Source organism: Adiantum capillus-veneris, chromosome 28 (assembly GCF_014529385.1).
Source record: "Adiantum capillus-veneris isolate H3 chromosome 28, ASM1452938v2, whole genome shotgun sequence".
NCBI lineage: Eukaryota > Viridiplantae > Streptophyta > Polypodiopsida > Polypodiales > Pteridaceae > Adiantum > Adiantum capillus-veneris.
The window spans coordinates 110,894,027-110,910,693 of record NC_140958.1 but is presented as its reverse complement, the minus strand read 5'-3'; the positions used below and the strand labels follow the sequence as shown (position 1 = coordinate 110,910,693).

General features: G+C 44.6%; 1 protein-coding gene across 1 annotated transcript in view; it reads right to left on the bottom strand.

Annotated features, from left to right (window-relative positions):
* Nucleotides 1–1,012: 1,012 nt before the first annotated feature.
* The window catches only part of LOC147421096 (uncharacterized), a 33,411-nt gene continuing 17,756 nt past the window's right edge, over nucleotides 1,013–16,667 (bottom strand). The window contains exon 3 of the mRNA XM_086504972.1: nucleotides 1,013–1,477. Coding sequence (XP_086361098.1) covers nucleotides 1,352–1,477 — 126 coding nt within the window. The 3' untranslated portion in view covers nucleotides 1,013–1,351. The remainder of the gene's footprint in view (nucleotides 1,478–16,667) is intronic.

The following is a 16,667-nucleotide window of genomic DNA, read 5'->3' as shown; positions in this document are numbered from 1 at the left end:
TTGTTATGCATGAGAGTAAAAGAGAGAAGCTCTTGGAGTATTGTCAAGGTAGTTACCCATTTCTTGACCTATTAGAATAACTGATGGCCTTACACGTTTCCTCATTACGGCTGCCACTACCTTTCAAAAGAATTGGAAGAGGTTCTCAAAAGTATTTGTTTGGCCTTCGAATTTTTGTAGAAAGAAAATGGGACTTCTTTAAGACCTTCAAAATAAAAAGTAGATTCTCTCTTTAAATTTGCCAACTTAACTTATATGACCTTCCAATTTGAGTAGAAAGCAAATGGATTCCTTTCAAGGCTTCAAAATAAAAAGTAGGGTCACCATTCCAATTTTGAAGCTTGGATGAAAGAAAATGGGTTCTATTAAAGGCTTCAAAATGGGTTCCTTGCTTCAAAATGAAAAGTAGGGGCACCATTTCAATTTTAATGGCTTGAATGAAAGTCACTCTCAAACCAAGTTTTTGGGACCATCAAGTTTAGAGAAAGCAAGTCGATGCTGCTCATTTCACAAAGTGACTTAATAAAACAACATTGCAATCTTCATAGATTTTCATGTAAAAAAAAGTTAACCGCAAAGTACAATGGTATCCATCATACAAGTTTACCATTGGGTCATATGTGAAGAACCAACTAAGATCCACAAGTAATGACTCTGATGTGCAGAACCAAGATCGATCCAAACAAAAATTGACTCTTAATTTTTGTCAAGGGAAAAGCTCGAGTTTGAAAATAGAGGTGAGCAAGATAAAGCAAACAAGAGTTACCACATTATTCAGAGAAAACACCACTGCCAGGCCATTGTGACGAGAAGAAGGGTGGGAGGCAGAGTTCGCACAAACTCCATCTCATAGCACGCCCACCGTTCAACTTTCCCTGGGTGGGGCGGGGGGGGGGGGGGGGGGGGGGGGGGGGGGGCACCCAAGATGCATTGTTAAAAGACCACGCCAAGTGGAACATCAAAAGAAAGAAAGCAATAAATAACAGTCTTAACAAAGACGTAAACTCAATGGTTGTCCTGAAGAATTCTAAAGTTGTTGCAATTTTTACCCTATTAGAAAGAGGGGCTCACCAATTACCAACTATTTCAAAACAACACAAATCATCCCTTTCCAAACAAAAAGCCCAATGCAGGTGATATTGGTCTACAAAACATATAGTTTTGGAAAGATGACAGCAAAGCTGCCGGTGACTACTGCTGATTTGCTAAGAGAACATTTTACAAGACATAAAAAAGGATGTAACTCAGTGCACTACATGGATTAGAAGCTGGTACATAATCGCCAAAATGTGGACGAGCAAGACCAGATATCTGAGTCACACACAAAATTAGTGTAGTTCGGAAATACCACTTAAGGGTCCACCTCCATGGCTTGTGCAGCTTTAGCCTTCACCAGAGAAGACTTCACTTTCAACTTATTCTTCTTACCGACCTTAAAACCACGTTTTCTCGTACCAGACTTGCCAGAAGAATCAATCTGGAAGAAAAGAAAGACAGACAGCAACTCAAATCATGTTTTCTCATACATCTTCAAGAGGTCAGTTGCAAATTTTCAGGAGGGCAAGAAGAACAGATGCAAAGTTTTCACTTTTGAAGAGCAACTTCATCAAATAAACCAAAAGCCCACAGAGACCAACATCGTTATGTGATCCTTTTTCCTAGGCATGACATATTGTATGTTGAGCACGTTTCTCTCATGGATAAGCACGAATGTATGCGGATTGTTCATGAAAAGCTGAAAAGTTTGTATGTAAGGAAGTCACATTCCATGTCTTTTCCTTGGCATGACACAGTTTCCAAACGAGCACATGATAGTATGAGCACCAAGCATGGGCATTTCCATTGTGTTTTGCCACAGTTGATTGATTTCGATCAAACAGAAAAGATTCGACCTCATTGTTTGCATGTGTTTGATGAACGGGTTGTCACTCCGTCTCTATGTTCATCTACATTGCATACACAATCTTTAGAGAAGACAAGATGTTTTTCCTTCACTTTACAACAAAAAGTAGATAGGGCAATTTTGCTAAGTTAATATATAAGCAAACCCAAGTTAGCACTTTCTGGCAGAAGAGGCAGCAGGAGCTTCCCGCTCAACAGGCAACTTCTCAGTAGTACCCCCCAGCACCCCCACCGTTTTTGGATCCCCATCCTCGCCGGGCAAGTTTCCAGACCTTGGCGTTTTCTTCCACAGCAGCCCATCGCCATCACACCCTAGCAGTTGCAGAGTCTTTCCCTCGCCAGCACTAAATAGCCCCAACGTTTTCCTTGCAGAAATGCTACATCATCAGCGAGCATTTTTCTTGCCAAAAACGCAAGCAAGCATCAGAGATTTCAGCGTTTTATCAGCGTTTTTCAACAGGGAATTCACTGCCAGATCGAGCGTTTTTCATCAGCCCTTTGGCCTTGCAAAACGCAGCCATTGACAGGGTGTTACAACAAAGAAGTTAGCCCATAAAAACGCAGCCAAGCTTTGCAACAGTTCAGCGTTTTTGTCCTCAGCATTAACCCCGACGGAACCATTCAATTTCAGCCCTAAGACAGCAGTAAAACAATCGATTTCAGCCCCGAAACAGTCCACGAAAGTCAGCCAATAGAAGATCACACATTTCAGCCTAAGTCGTCGTCGTCATCACCGTCGTCGTCATCGGCATAGTCCCATTGCATCAGTCCATTGCATACGCATTGTACACCTTTGTGCAATCAAAGTAGACCACTCTCGCCGACGAGAGTGGGGCCTTCGGAGGAGGGTTTTACAACCTCTCGGGTGTCGTATCTCTTCTCTCTCCTTCTCTCAGTCTCATTCACTTGCACGCACAATATCCACTCACGTTGTTCGTGATCATTGCACTCCCCATAAGACGAAAGGCTCTCTCCTTCCCTAAGAACTAAAAGGAACCTTGAGCAATAAAGATCACTAATCTTGAGAAAATACAACATTCATTCCGCTACACCTTACACTCTTGCCATGCGTGGTACCAATTAATGGCATCACCGGCAAGGTACATGGCTGCCGACAAAACCTTTCTATTTCTTGTCTTCTTAGTTGTCCCAAAATAAGCATTAAATTGATGCAAACAAGAATGAATAACACTATCATCCATCTTACTGTCATACTTATTGAACGTGATCTTCTCTGTGACGGTGTTGTTGGAGTCTGAATCTCTGCTTGTGCTACTTGATGAACTACCAACATCTTTGACCAGCTCGTGTTTCGAGGTAAGTGCCTGTAGGACCAACTCTTACATGCGTTGATCTCTCTGCGCCTCACGCTCTAACTCCAAGGCCGCTCGTCTGTCTTCGCGCTCGCGATCCAATTCTGTCTTTCTTTCCTTGGCCGCCAAGCGCGCTTGCTCTAAGGCTGCCGTTCTTTCTTCAACCGCCAAGTGCACTTGCTCACGCTCACGCTCCAAGGCTGCCGTTCTTTCTTCGCGCTCGCGGTCCAAAGCGGCGCGTTGCGCTTCTTGTCGTAGCATCATGTCCATCATCGTCTTGACCAAAGCTTCCATAGGATTTGATGCAAACCGTGGCGTAGATGGGGAAGGGGGAGGGTCGAAAAAACCTCCTGGTGGGGAAAAATCTACTCCACCACCTCCATGCTCATCACCTTCATGCGAAGTATCCATTCCGCTTCGTGTGATGACCATACACTGAGATCTTGGATTCTTAAGTTCACGAGGAACTTGGGTTCTTGTGGTTCTTGGGTTCTTGAGGTTCTTGAGTCCTTGAGTTCTGCAGGTTCGTGAGATCTTGTCACGTGACACATCCAACCCTATGTGTCTGTGGACAATCTACAACATGATCAGGGTTCAGTCAGTCAATCTAGATTTAGAAGTGATCTGGCACTTTTGTGAGTCTATTTGTAGACCGTGCATGCCCAGTCACTTAGTGTAGATGCATATCCTCTGGTTACACACAGCATGATCATAAGCATTCCCATCAGAATCCTTCAGAGGAATTTGACAGTACATTTAGCCTATTTTATCTATTTTTGACATTTTTCACTTATTATTTTTAAGTGACTTTTGTTGGAAAGTAGGTAGGGCAAATTGAGTAAGTTTGTATATAAGCAAACCTAGACTAGCACTAATTGGCAGAAGAGGTAGCAGGAGCTCCACCGCTCAACAGGCAACTTCTCAAGCAAGACACTTGGTGGATTTTCCTCCAAGCAAGGACCATCTCTCCCCCTAGCGTTTTCGCATCCAGCATCATCGCCAAGAGTCCCCACAGCCTAGCGTTTTTGCAACAAGTAGTCACCGCAAGCAGATCCTCATGCATAGCGTTTTCACCATTAGCTTCATCGCCGGCAAAGCTGCAAACATCAGCGTTTTCAGCCCTTGCCATCGCCAACAGAACCCCCATGCCTACCGTTTTTGATCCTAGCAAAAGGAGACCCAGTTTCCAGCCTTTGGCCATTTTCAGAGGTGATTTTCAGCCATCAAAGACCATCAGTTTTTAGCCTAAGACCTGCAGATTTTCAGCGACAAAGATCGGCAAAAAGCAGCCTGAAACCAGCGTTTTCGGCAATAGCAGATTTCAGCCCATAGCGTTTTTGGACAGCAGATAAAGATTGCAAATTTCCGCCCTTAAGTCGGTGTCGGCATCCCCGTTGTCATCGCCGACATAGCCTAGACTTGCATCAGTCACATGCATTCAGTTTGTACCAGTTTGTCCAATCAATAGTAGACCACTCTCGCCGACGAGAGTGGGGCCTTCGAAGGAGGGTTTTACGTCGTCTCTGGTGTCGTATTTCTCTTCTCTCTCTATCTCTCAGTCTCATACACTTGCACGCACAGTGTCCATTCACTTTGTTGTGATCATAGCATTCTCTCGTTAAGAACGGAAAGCTCTACCTTCCATAAGAACAAAAAGGAACCTTGAGCACAGTTCGAAGCACTCATCTTGAGCAAAGTTCAAACATTCATTCCGTTGCACCTAACATTGGTATCAAAGCTTTGGCAATGTTCTATATCACTCAAGGAAAGAACCACAAGAATCACAAAGATTTTTATTTTTTTTGCTTGTTGAGGTTGCATGAACCCCAAGTTCACTTGGGCGTGTCGATTCCTGATCGTGTTTTTGAAGAGTGACAGGAATCCCAAGAAAGAAGGGCTTGTCCAACCTCTCCTTGTGCCTCTTTTCACTCATTGAGAGCGGACCGTGCACTTAGCGGCCGGCCAATCGACGTGAGGTGGGAAAAAGCAACCTTGGTGTGAGCGCAAGACCGCCAAGGTGTGCGCCCGCGGAAAGGAGTAGAACTCGGGTGACGAGAAGATTCTTCTCAAACACAGATTGCAAGCGAAAGAAAACCTCCAGAACTCAAGAACTTCAAGACCCTCAAGAACCCAAGTTCCTCGTGAACTTAAGAACCAAAGATCATAGTGCATGGTCATCACCCGAAGCGGAATGGATACTTCGCATACAGGTGATGAGCATGATAGAGGCGATGAAGAGTTCTTCCCACCGATAGATTTTTCCGACCCTCCCCCTTCGCCATCTACGCCACGAGTTGTACCAACTTCCATGGAGGCGATGGTCAAGTCGATGTTGGACATGATGGCCCAACAACAAGAAGCGAATCAGGTGCGCGAAGAAAGAAACGAAAGAATTGCCATACAACAAGAAACGAATCGCATTGCCTTGGCACGCGAGCACGATGAACAAGACGAAAGAAAAGCACAAAGACAAGAGGAAGCTGAAGCAAGACGAGCGGCCTTGGAGGCCGATCGGGAGGCTCAACGAGAAGCAAGACGAGCGGCCTTGGAGGCAGAGCGTGAGGCGCAACAAGACCTCCGCACTCAAGAATTGGTTCGACAAGTACTTGCCTCGAAGTCCGAACCAGCCAAAGATCGTGGGAGTTCCTCGAGTGGCGCAAGCCACGAGGCGGATTCCAACAACCCACTCAAAAAGAAGTTGACTTTCAGTAAGTATGATGGTAAGATGGATGCTACGGTTATTCATTCTTGGTTGCATCAATTTAATGCTTATTTTGCGACAACTAAGAAGACAGGGAATAGCAAGGTTTTAACGGCAACTATATATCTTGCCGGTGATGCCATCAATTGGTACCATGCATGGCAAGAGGCACAGTTAGCCGTGCACCTAAAGGAAGCCGACGAATTCACGCCCCTTTCGTTCAATTGGGCTGATTTCCAAGACAAGCTCAAGGCGCGGTTTATGCCAGCTTCAGTACCTTGCATGATTGAAGGACGATTGACGAGCTCTCAAGCAAAATGGTATGCCGGTTATGTCTTTTTCTAATCGTGTTTTGTAGCTAGGTACTCAATTACGCATGTCGGATGATGAGCGCAAAGAGGCTTTTCTCTTTGGATTGGACGAGTATATCAAGGACGATGTCGAGGTATTCGATCCAATCGATCTCAACAAGGCAGTAGCGATTGCTCTCGCACAGGAGATGAAGCACAACAAGGGAAAGCCTAAGGAGAACAAGACTTCCACAAGTCCTCGCAGACTTCTCAGAACAGTAAGAATGGTAAGAACGGTAACTCTTCTAACCAATCTTCCAACAATCTCTCAGAAAAGAATTCTTCCAATGAACCTAAGGGTAAGGCTAACACAATTGCTAAACCTAAGCTTACTCCAGATGAAAAGGTAGCACAAGGAATTGTAGGAGAATACATCACGTCGGAAGAGCAAAGCACTTATTCTAAGGAAGGTCGTTGTTTTCATTGTCACATTAAGGGTCACATAAAAAGAACATGTCCTAAGCTTGAATCGAATGAATCTAAAGAATCCACAGAACCCACTTCCTCTATCAATGCAATTAATGATAACACGAGTGTGCCCCAAGTTTCTCGACCCTCCCATTGATGATTCTCTCATTAAATGGTATGGTCATATATCGGGGCAGCATTTTGTCATATTGTTTGACCCAGGTAGTATGCATGATGTGATCAGTCCCTCTCTTGTTGAGAGAGCCCGCCTAGAAGTTAGTCTGAAATCTCCTCTCCAGGTCTCTGGCTTTGTTCTCGGTATGGACTCTTTCATCACACAAGAGTGTCTTCGTGTGTTGTTTACAATTCAACAAGCTACTTTCAGTAGAAGATTTTTTGTTCTCCTCTCTCAGGATGTGATATGATTTTGGGCATTAGATGGTTTCATGATCTTAACCCTCTCATTGATTGGGAGGGTGACACTTTCAAAGTGATTCTCCCATTGTCATTCGTGGAGAGGACATTGTTCATTCTCCCTCTCTCATTGCTAATATGCAGGACAAGATTGAAAGGATTCAGGAGAAGGAGACTCTCTCAGTCTCTTCTTCTCCAAAGCATGACAATGATAAGCATGATAATTTGAATGACAATGATAAGCATGATGAATTGGATGATAATGATGAGCATGATGATTTGGATGACACTGACAAGCATGATGATTTGCATGAAGAAGATGTGATTGTTCACAAGAAGGATGATGTGTTAGTTGATACTTTCTCTAGTGAAGCTAACCTCATTGCAGATTCGATCAATCACGAAGAATCGATCTTGGCTCTCGAGCCTAGGTCCAAAGAACCCATTCAGGAAGAATCGATCTTGGCTCTCGAGCCTAGGTCCAAAGAACCTTCACAGGAAGTATTATGTGTTCGCATGATTGATACGCACGCATTGTTCGAGTGTTTTATTCGTGATCGTTTCCTGTATTTTAGTCAACGTCTTTATGTGATCCCTTTTCCTAGGCATGACATATTGTACATTCAACACGTTTCACTCATGAATGAGCACGAATGTATGCGGATTGTTCATGAAAAGCTGCAAAGTATGCATTCAAGGAAGTCACATTCCATGTCTCTTCCTTGGCTTAACACAGTTGAAGAAAGAACACATGAAAGTATGAGCACCAAGCATGGGCATTTCCGTTGTGAATTGCCACAGTTGATTGCTCTAGATCATACCGAAAGATTCGATCTCATTGTTTGCATGTGTTTGATAAACGGTTTGTCACTCCATCTCTATGTTCATCTACATTGCATACACAGTCTTTAGAGAAGACAAGATTTTTTCCATTCACTTAACATGAAATGGGTATGTTCATGGTTTTGTGTTGGAAATGGTTTCAAGAATTTTCAGCCATGGAGATTCTTGAAGAAGAAAGAAGCATGACTCTCAACGAAGTTGAAGCATTGAAGGAGCCACAGAAGACTTTGTATAGCTTTCGGCGCGGCCCAAAGAAGCAAGCTTTGCAAACCTTTATGAAGTTCAAGTACCGCGCGACCCACGCATCAAAGTGGACCGGCGAAGAGTCCCTTCCAGGATTCCGGATGCTATTGGCGATCTCCCTCGACGCCATACAGTTCGGTACCAATACCTCACTTTGAAAAGGAGGGGATGTCACGTGACACATCCAACCCTATGTGTCCATGGACAAGCTACAACATGATCAAGGTTCAATCAGTCAAGTCAATCTAGATTTAGGAGTGATCTGGAACTTTTGTGAGTCTATTCGTAGGCCGTGCATGCCCAGTCACTTAATGTAGATGTATATCCTCTGGTTGCACACAGCATGATCATAAGCATTCCCATCAGAATCCTTCAGGGGAATTTTCCAGTGCATTTAGTCTATTTTACCTATTTTTGACATTTTTCACTTATTATTTTTAGGAAAAATTACTAAAATACCCCTCTAATTTGTGGAAATTCCCAAATTACCCCTCACATTTCAAAAATTCCCGAAATACCCCCTGATATTTTGTCATAATTTCCCAAAATACCCCTCAAATTTTTCAAAATTCCCAAAATACCCCTGGTTGTGTCATTAAATTTTTCCAAAGATTAAAAAATTTGTACCTTTCATAAGAAGACTGATTGTCTATCAATACAAGATACTAAAACTAGAATTTGAGTAGGTTATGTAGGCTCTGGAAATGAAATGCTTCATTATTTTTAGATATAATTGCCCTTTTTTGCAAGGTAATTCGTGACAAATTACATGCTAAGCACTCAAAAACGGATCTTGATTGCAGAAAAGAAAAAAGGAATGATAAGCTTGAATAATTCAACCAAAATAGATACGAGGGTATTTTAGGAATTTTTGAAATTTGAGGGGTATTGTGGGAATTTCCACAAATTAGAGGGGTATTTTGGTAATTTTCCCTTATTTTTAAGTGACTTTTGTTGGAAAGTAGGTAGGGCAAATTGAGTAAGTTTGTATATAAGCAAACCTAGACTAGCAATAATTGGCAAAAGAGGCAACAGGAGCTCCACCGCTCAACAGGCAACTTCTCAAGCAAGACACTTGGTGGATATTCCTCCAAGCAAGGACCATCTCTCCCCTAGCGTTTTCACATCCAGCATCATCGCAAGGAGTTCCCACAGCGTAGCGTTTTTGCAATAGTCACCGCAAGCAGATCCTCATGCATAGCGTTTTTAGCATTAGCTTCATCGCCGGCAAAGCTGCAAACATCAGCGTTTTCAGCCCTTGCCATCGCCAACAGAACCCCCATGCCTAGCGTTTTTGATCCTAGCAAAAGCAGCCCCAATTTCCGACCTTTGGACATTTTCAGCAGGCGATTTTCAACCATCAAAGAACATCAGTTTTCAGCCTAAGACCTGCAGATTTTCAGCGACAAAGATCAGCCGAAAGCAGCCCGAAACCAGCGTTTTCGGCAACAACAGATTTCAGCCCATAGCGTTTTTGGACAACGGATAAAAGATTGCAGATTTCATCCCTTAGGTTGGTGTCCTCATCCCCGTCGTCATCGCCGACATAGCCTAGACTTGCATCAGTCACATGCATTCAGTTTGTACCAGTTTGTGCAATCAATAGTAGACGACTCTCACCGACGAGAGTGGGGCCTTTGGAGGGGGGTTTTACAATGTCTCTGGTGTCGTATTTCTCTTCTCTCTCTCTCTCTCTCTCTCTCTCTCTCTCTCATACACTTGCACGCACAGCGTCCATTCACTTTGTTGTGATCATAGCATTCTCTCGTTAAGAACGGAAGGCTCTACCTTCCATAAGAACAAAAAGGAACCTTAAGCATAGTTTGGAGCACTCATCTTGAGCAAAGTTCAAATATTCATTCCGATGCACCTAACAGATCTTGAGGTTCTTGAGATTCCTCTTTAGCTTGCAATCTGTGTTAGAGAAGGCTTTTCTCTTACCCGAGCTCTACTCTTTCTTGCGGGTGCACCCCTTGGCGGCCTTGCGCTCACACCAAGGTTGCTTTTTTCCACCTCACGTCAATTGGCCGGCCACTAAGTGCACGGTCCGCTCTCAGTGAGTGAAAAGAGGAACTAGGGGAGGCCGGACAAGCCCTTCTTTCTTGGGTTCCCTGTCACTCTTCAAAAAGATAATTAGGAATCGACAAGCCCAAGTCGACTTGGGTTACATGCGACCGCAACAAGCAAAAAATTTTATGTGGTTCTTTCCTTGAGTGATACAGAACACTACCAAAGCTCTGATACCAATGTAAGGTGCAGCGGAAGTGAATGTTGAACTTTGCTCAAGATGAGTGCTCCGAACTGTGCTCAAGGGTTCCTTTTACTTATGAAAGGGAGAGCCTTCCGTTCCTTTAGTGAGAGAGTGCAAATGATCACAAACAAAGTGAATGACACTGTGAATGAAGGTACTGAGACTGAGAGAGAGAGAGAGAGAGAAGAGAATACGACACCAGAATGTTGTCAAATGACAAACCCTTCTCAAGGGCCCCACTCTCTATGGCGAGAGAGGTCTATGCTATTGATTGCACAAATCTGGTACAATGGTCTAGATGCAATGGACTTGCCGACGATGTCGACGACAATGATGATGGCGATGAGACAGGCTGATATCTAAAACGCTAGGGGCTGCAATCTGCAAATATGCTATCTGTTGAATTGTGATTTTATGTCGGCCACGACGGCGATGGCGACGACGCGACGACGATGCACTGAAAACGCAGAGGCTGAAATCTGTGAACAGCAGGCAGAAACTGAAAGCATTGGCTGATCTGACCACGTGGCGAGGATCTGTTGCGGGAAGGTGAGATTGCGAGGTTTTGGACTTGATCTGCGGTGTCTAACTGCTGAAAACTGAAAACGCTAATGCTAGGGCTGGTTCTATCGCCGGGAATCTACAAAACGCTAGAGAGACCTGCAAATGCAAAAACGTCAAGCTTATCTTGGGATCTGCTGCAAAAACGCTAGGCTTGCTTCTGTGAAGTGCTAACACCAGGGCCGATCTACTCTTGTTGAAAACGCTAGGCTGGTCTTGTTGACTGAAAAACGCTAGGTTGTCCTGCCAAGTCTTGCTGAGAAGGTGCACTACGAAACACTGGGTCTCTGCTGCCTCTTCTGCCAGAAAGTGCTAGCGCTAGGTTTCTTTTAAAGGAACTAGCAAATTTGCCCTACTTACTTTCCCAACAAAGTCACTTATTAATAATAAGTGAAAAATGGCTAAAATAGGGAAAATGGGTTCTGTGCACTGTAAAATGCTCATGATCGCTACTGACTGTAACTCTGATGATCATGTTGTGTGCAACCAGAGGATATGCAGCTACTCTAAGTGCCTCGAGATGCACAGCCTGTGAACAGACTCACAAAGGTGCCATAACACTTCCTAAGCTGATCTAAATCCTGGACTTGCAGTAGCTTGTCCACATGCACATAGGGTTAGATGTGCATGTGACATGCCTTCTTGTGTGTTTCCAGAGATTTCGCTAAAGCCTCCCGGACCTTGGCAAAAGCGTCCAAGTCCCTCGTATACTGGTTGGCTTCAAAAATCTTATCTTTGGTGCTTAGAAAGAGTGGAACCTTCGTAGCACCTTCAATAATCTCAAACGGTGCCTTCCCCATCGAACAGTGGATCGTGTTATTGTAGGCAAATTCCACCAAGGGCAAAAAAAAATTCCCATTTCTTTTTGTTGCTAATTGGAACTATTTTCTTATCTTTAATGATTAATATCTTTTTTTAGGATATTTTATTGTGTGCACTAAAAACTGTTAAAAGATTGTAGCTACAGGAACTGCCATCAAGAATAGACAGCTCTGATGTGTCATTTGATGGGTGACGGTAAACATCGCGAAGGAGTTTTCGTAAGTTCGGTGGAAAGGGCCGGGTTACGAGTGCCCCGGATCCGTCACATGATGGGTGACGGGTGCATCAGTAAGAGGGCATCCCGTAGGCTAAGGAGGAAATCCGAACTAAGTAAGAAAATACGCGTAAGAACGCAAGCACAAGAATAAAGATGGGTTCAATGAAGCTTTTTACGAAAAGCAAGAACAGTCGCGGGAGGACAGATGTTTTCCCGCGAGGAGTCTGTGTCTGCATTGCATCTGTGTCGTGTCCTGCACCCGGGGACGCCTGGAATGTGTCTGTGTAGCATTGTTTTCATTAACTAAGTGAGTTTTTAAAGTTTGAACAGGTTCACACTTTATTTTATTAAACTGGCCGGTCACTATTAAGTGACCAGGCCTTTATTAATAAAATAAAGCAAGTCCCTCAAAAAAAGGCAGCGCTAAAAAGCTACGCAGGGGGGCGGGCTGAATTTGCGATCTCTCTCTCTCCTCTCTCTAGGAGCACCAGGCTCTGCTTTCTGGACCCCTATTCCCGCCGGGTGCCAGACCCTATAAAAGGGTAGCCAACGTTCCAGTTTTCACATGCCGGAAGCCGCAGGAAGTGCTAGCGCTGGGATTCTCGAGTAGAGGCTGGCGACGGAAATTGCAAGTGTTCGCGTGACGACTGAGTACGGAGGTCGATTCTCCGAGCAAGGAGCGACAGGTATAAAGTGTTGATATGCATTGAGAATTGTTGCTTTGTGTGGTTTGTTTTGCAGGAATCTCCCGTGTTACGGGAAGGCCCTTCACGGGAAGTACGGCTTCACGCCTAAGTCCCTTACGGGAAAGTACGGCTTCGCGCCCAAGTCCCTTGCGGGAAGGAACGGCCTTGTGCCCAAGCCCTTTACGGGAAAGCACGACCTTCGGGTCTAAGATTACAGAACGGAGGGGTTTCCTCGGGTTCTCGTGCTTGTATAAGAGTTATCCCTGAATAAAAGAATACTCTTAACGGGGGGGGACCAGCCCATCTTCTTGTCCCCAATACTGTGTCGATCTTCTCCCTTCTCTCACCTTTTGCAAAGTATTTTATTTTATCAGATTTCTAAGTGCTCGTGTACGCTCCCGTTTTGTGACAGTGGTATCAGAGCTCGGACTCCTCTCTTTCTCTGAAAAGAAGTACGATTCCAGGAAGAACGGGAAGAACCATGTCGAGCCAAGGGAGAAGCGTTGAAGAGGAGCTTCAACAAGTGCAAGCTCAGCTTGCGGAGTTGCAACAAATCTTACTGTTGCCAGACGTCCAAAAGCTTTTGGGCGGAATGAAGAAAACGAATGGAATTGATGCAACCAAGCATCCAGACAACATTGTTGGCGTGAGACCACAGGACGCAAGAGAAGAAGAACGTGCCGAGGTGCACAAAGGATCTTCGGATCGGAATGAACGGCCTACTTCAAGGAAAGGCCAAGAAAAAGCGCTCTCTTTGCTAGACGAGAGCAAGGACATCTCTATCTCATCTCCATCTTACTCTCCTGATTATACTTCTACTTCTCGATCATCTCGACAGAAGAAGGAAGCCGCTACTACTACTACCCTACATCAACCTAAAGATAAGCCTCGATTCAAGAAGCATGGTTGCAAGTCTCAACATCGCATGAGAGTCTTCAAATCGGGCGACAAGGACATCAAGTTCGAAACCTACAACGGACGGAGAGACATCTCCAAAGCACTGTCCTTCATCACGCAGTTTGAAGTCGCCTTTACCAATGGGCACTTCACAGAAAGATCCAAATTACGCCATGTGGGGATGCACCTCAAGGAAACGGCAAGTAATTGGTGGTTAGCCAAGATTCTGGAAGGTTCTCAAGCCTGAACTTGGGAGAGCTTCAAATCTGAATTTTATGAACAATTTCTTCCACCTGACTTCGAGCAGGACATACGGAAGGAATGGGACTAGCTTGCCCAGAAGGAACATGAAAGAGTAACGACTTATGTGGACAAGTATTGGTCGGTTCTTCTGAAGGTCACTCCCTTCATGAAGATTGCCGACGAGGAAACGAAACGAAAGTTCGAAGCGGGTCTCCAACCGCAGCTTCGAAAGAGTATGAAAGTGTATCCACATGACACTCTTCAGAGGATGATGGAGTCAGCAATCATTGCTGAGGATTTGCACTCAACTGGGACACCCAGAAAAATGGAGCATAGCACTTACCGTGCAAGACAAAGAGGGGTCTACGATGACCAAGGAGGCCAAGGAAGAAAACGTCCTCCATCTAGAGACGATGATCACTCTAAGAAGCCAGAGGGCAATGGCAAGCGAACTAAGTATCTTTCTCCTACTCAACTTCAAACTTTCAGAGAGGAAGGAAGATGCTTCTATTGTTGCAAGAAAGAACATATGAAACCAGATTGCCCGCTAAAGCAGCAACGGCAAGAACAAGCCTCTACGAGGCAAGAGAAAGCAAGGAAGGAACCCGCACCACCAAGCTCGAACTCAATATGTTCAAGGGGAAGCATCAACTTTTGAAGGGCTGGGGGTCTTTGAACAACCAGCGAGTACTGATTCTTTATGATCCAGGATCCACGGATAACTTCATCTCCCTGGATACTGCGGAACGATTGTGCCTCACACCGGCTCAGCTTAGCACACCGGTTACATCCGGATCGGCATTCGAGGGGTTGACAACCAATGCAACTCCCGTACAAGGACAGCTCAATCTTCGGATTGGCGAGTACAAGGACCGTGAATCATTTTTGATGGCACCCATCGAGGGATGTGATATCATCTCGGGTATGCCATGGCACTTCCACATGACACCTATTCTCGATTATGTGGAAAAGACCCTCACTTTTGATCATGGGGGTAAGAAAATAAAGATTCATGCTGATGCAGGAGATTGGAAGTTCCCAATTGTAAGCCATATCTCCATTAAGAAAGAAATGAAGAAGTGTGTTTCTGCTTACTTGATTTTTGCACGTGAGAAGGATAAAACTAGTAGGGACTCTCTCTCTAGTCTGGAAATTAAGCATCTTCAATTTATTGAAAAGTACAAAGATTGTTTCACGGAAACACTTCCTGATGAACTCCCTCCGGTACGCCCGGAAGATCACCGCATAGATCTCATACCGGGTAGCTCGCCTCCCAATCAACCGCCTTATCGGGTAAGTCTTGCTCAACAAGAGGAAATTTTGAAGCAAGTCAACGAGCTTCTAGCTCTCCAGTTGTATTGGTGCAGAAGAAAGATGGCACGTTTCGAATGTGCATAGACTACAGGTCTTTAAACAAGATCACGATCAAGAATCGCTTTCCGATCCCTCGGATTGATGATATACTTGATAAGTTGCAGGGTGCAAGTGTCTTTAGTCGCACAGACTTAAAGAGTAGGTATCATCAGATACGGATTGCCCCTAAGGATGTCCATAAGACTGCTTTCCGCACAGCCTTTGGACTATATGAATTTTTGGTAATGCCTTTCGGCTTGACCAATGCTCCTGCGAGACGTTCAATCGCATGATGGACCGCATTTTCAGCCCGTATCGAGCTTTTATTCCCACTACGGTACATGATGTACGTAGATTCCTGGGATTATGTTCGTATTATCGAAGGTTTGTCCGAGGATTTGCTCATGTAGCAAGACCACTTCATGATTTGACAAAGAAGAAGATTCCTTTCAGATGGGGATCGAGACAACAAGGAGCTTTTGATCGGCTCAAGTACTTGCTAAGCCATGGACCTATTTTGATAGTGCCTTCCAGATCCTTCACACGGCTGGGAGTAAGAATGTAGTCGCAGACGCATTGTCTAGGCGGCCAAGGGTGAACGCTATCACTTCGGTGTATCACCAAGAATTAGAAGCACTACCGGATTTATATCCGAATGATCCAGACTTCTCCACCATTTGGGGAAAGCTACATCGTGGAGAGAATGAGTTTCCCTATTCCATTCGGGATGGTTATCTCTACCACCATCAGGCCCTTTGCGTTGCAGAACCATTAAGAAAGAAGATCATGGATGAAGCACACGCTTCGCCTTATGCGGGTCATCGAGGTATTCTCCCTACGACCTTAGCAATGGAAAGATATTTCTTTTGGCCTAGCCTTAAAGAGACATTGATAAGTATGTCACGGAATGCTTGGGTTGCCAAAAAGTGAAGTATGATCGGCATAAGACGCCTGGGTTGCTACAACCTTTGCCTGTGCCCAATGAACCTTGGGAAAGTATTGCCATGGACTTCATCATGGACCTCCCTAGAACTCAGACTGGAAATGACGCGATCTGGACCATTGTGGACAGGTTTAGCAAGCAAGCACACTTTATACCAGTCAAGAAAACGATCAAAGCAGATCATATGGCTAGGGTCTTTCTAGCACAGATCTTTAAGCATCACGGAATGCCTAAGTCTATTGTGAGCGATCGAGATCCTCGCATGACAGGAAATTTTTGGCGTGCCTTGATGGACAATCTTGGTACAAAGCTGAATTTTTCATCTGCCTACCATCCTCAAACGGACAGGCAAAGTGAGATAGCCAATTCCACAGTATTGGATATGTTAAAAGCTTATGTGTCAGACCGGCAATCTGACTGGGAGAAATATTTGCCTCTTGTCGAGTATGTGTATAACAATACCATACACTCATCGACGGGGAAAGCACCTTTTGAGATTCTCTATGGTAAGCCTTTGCTT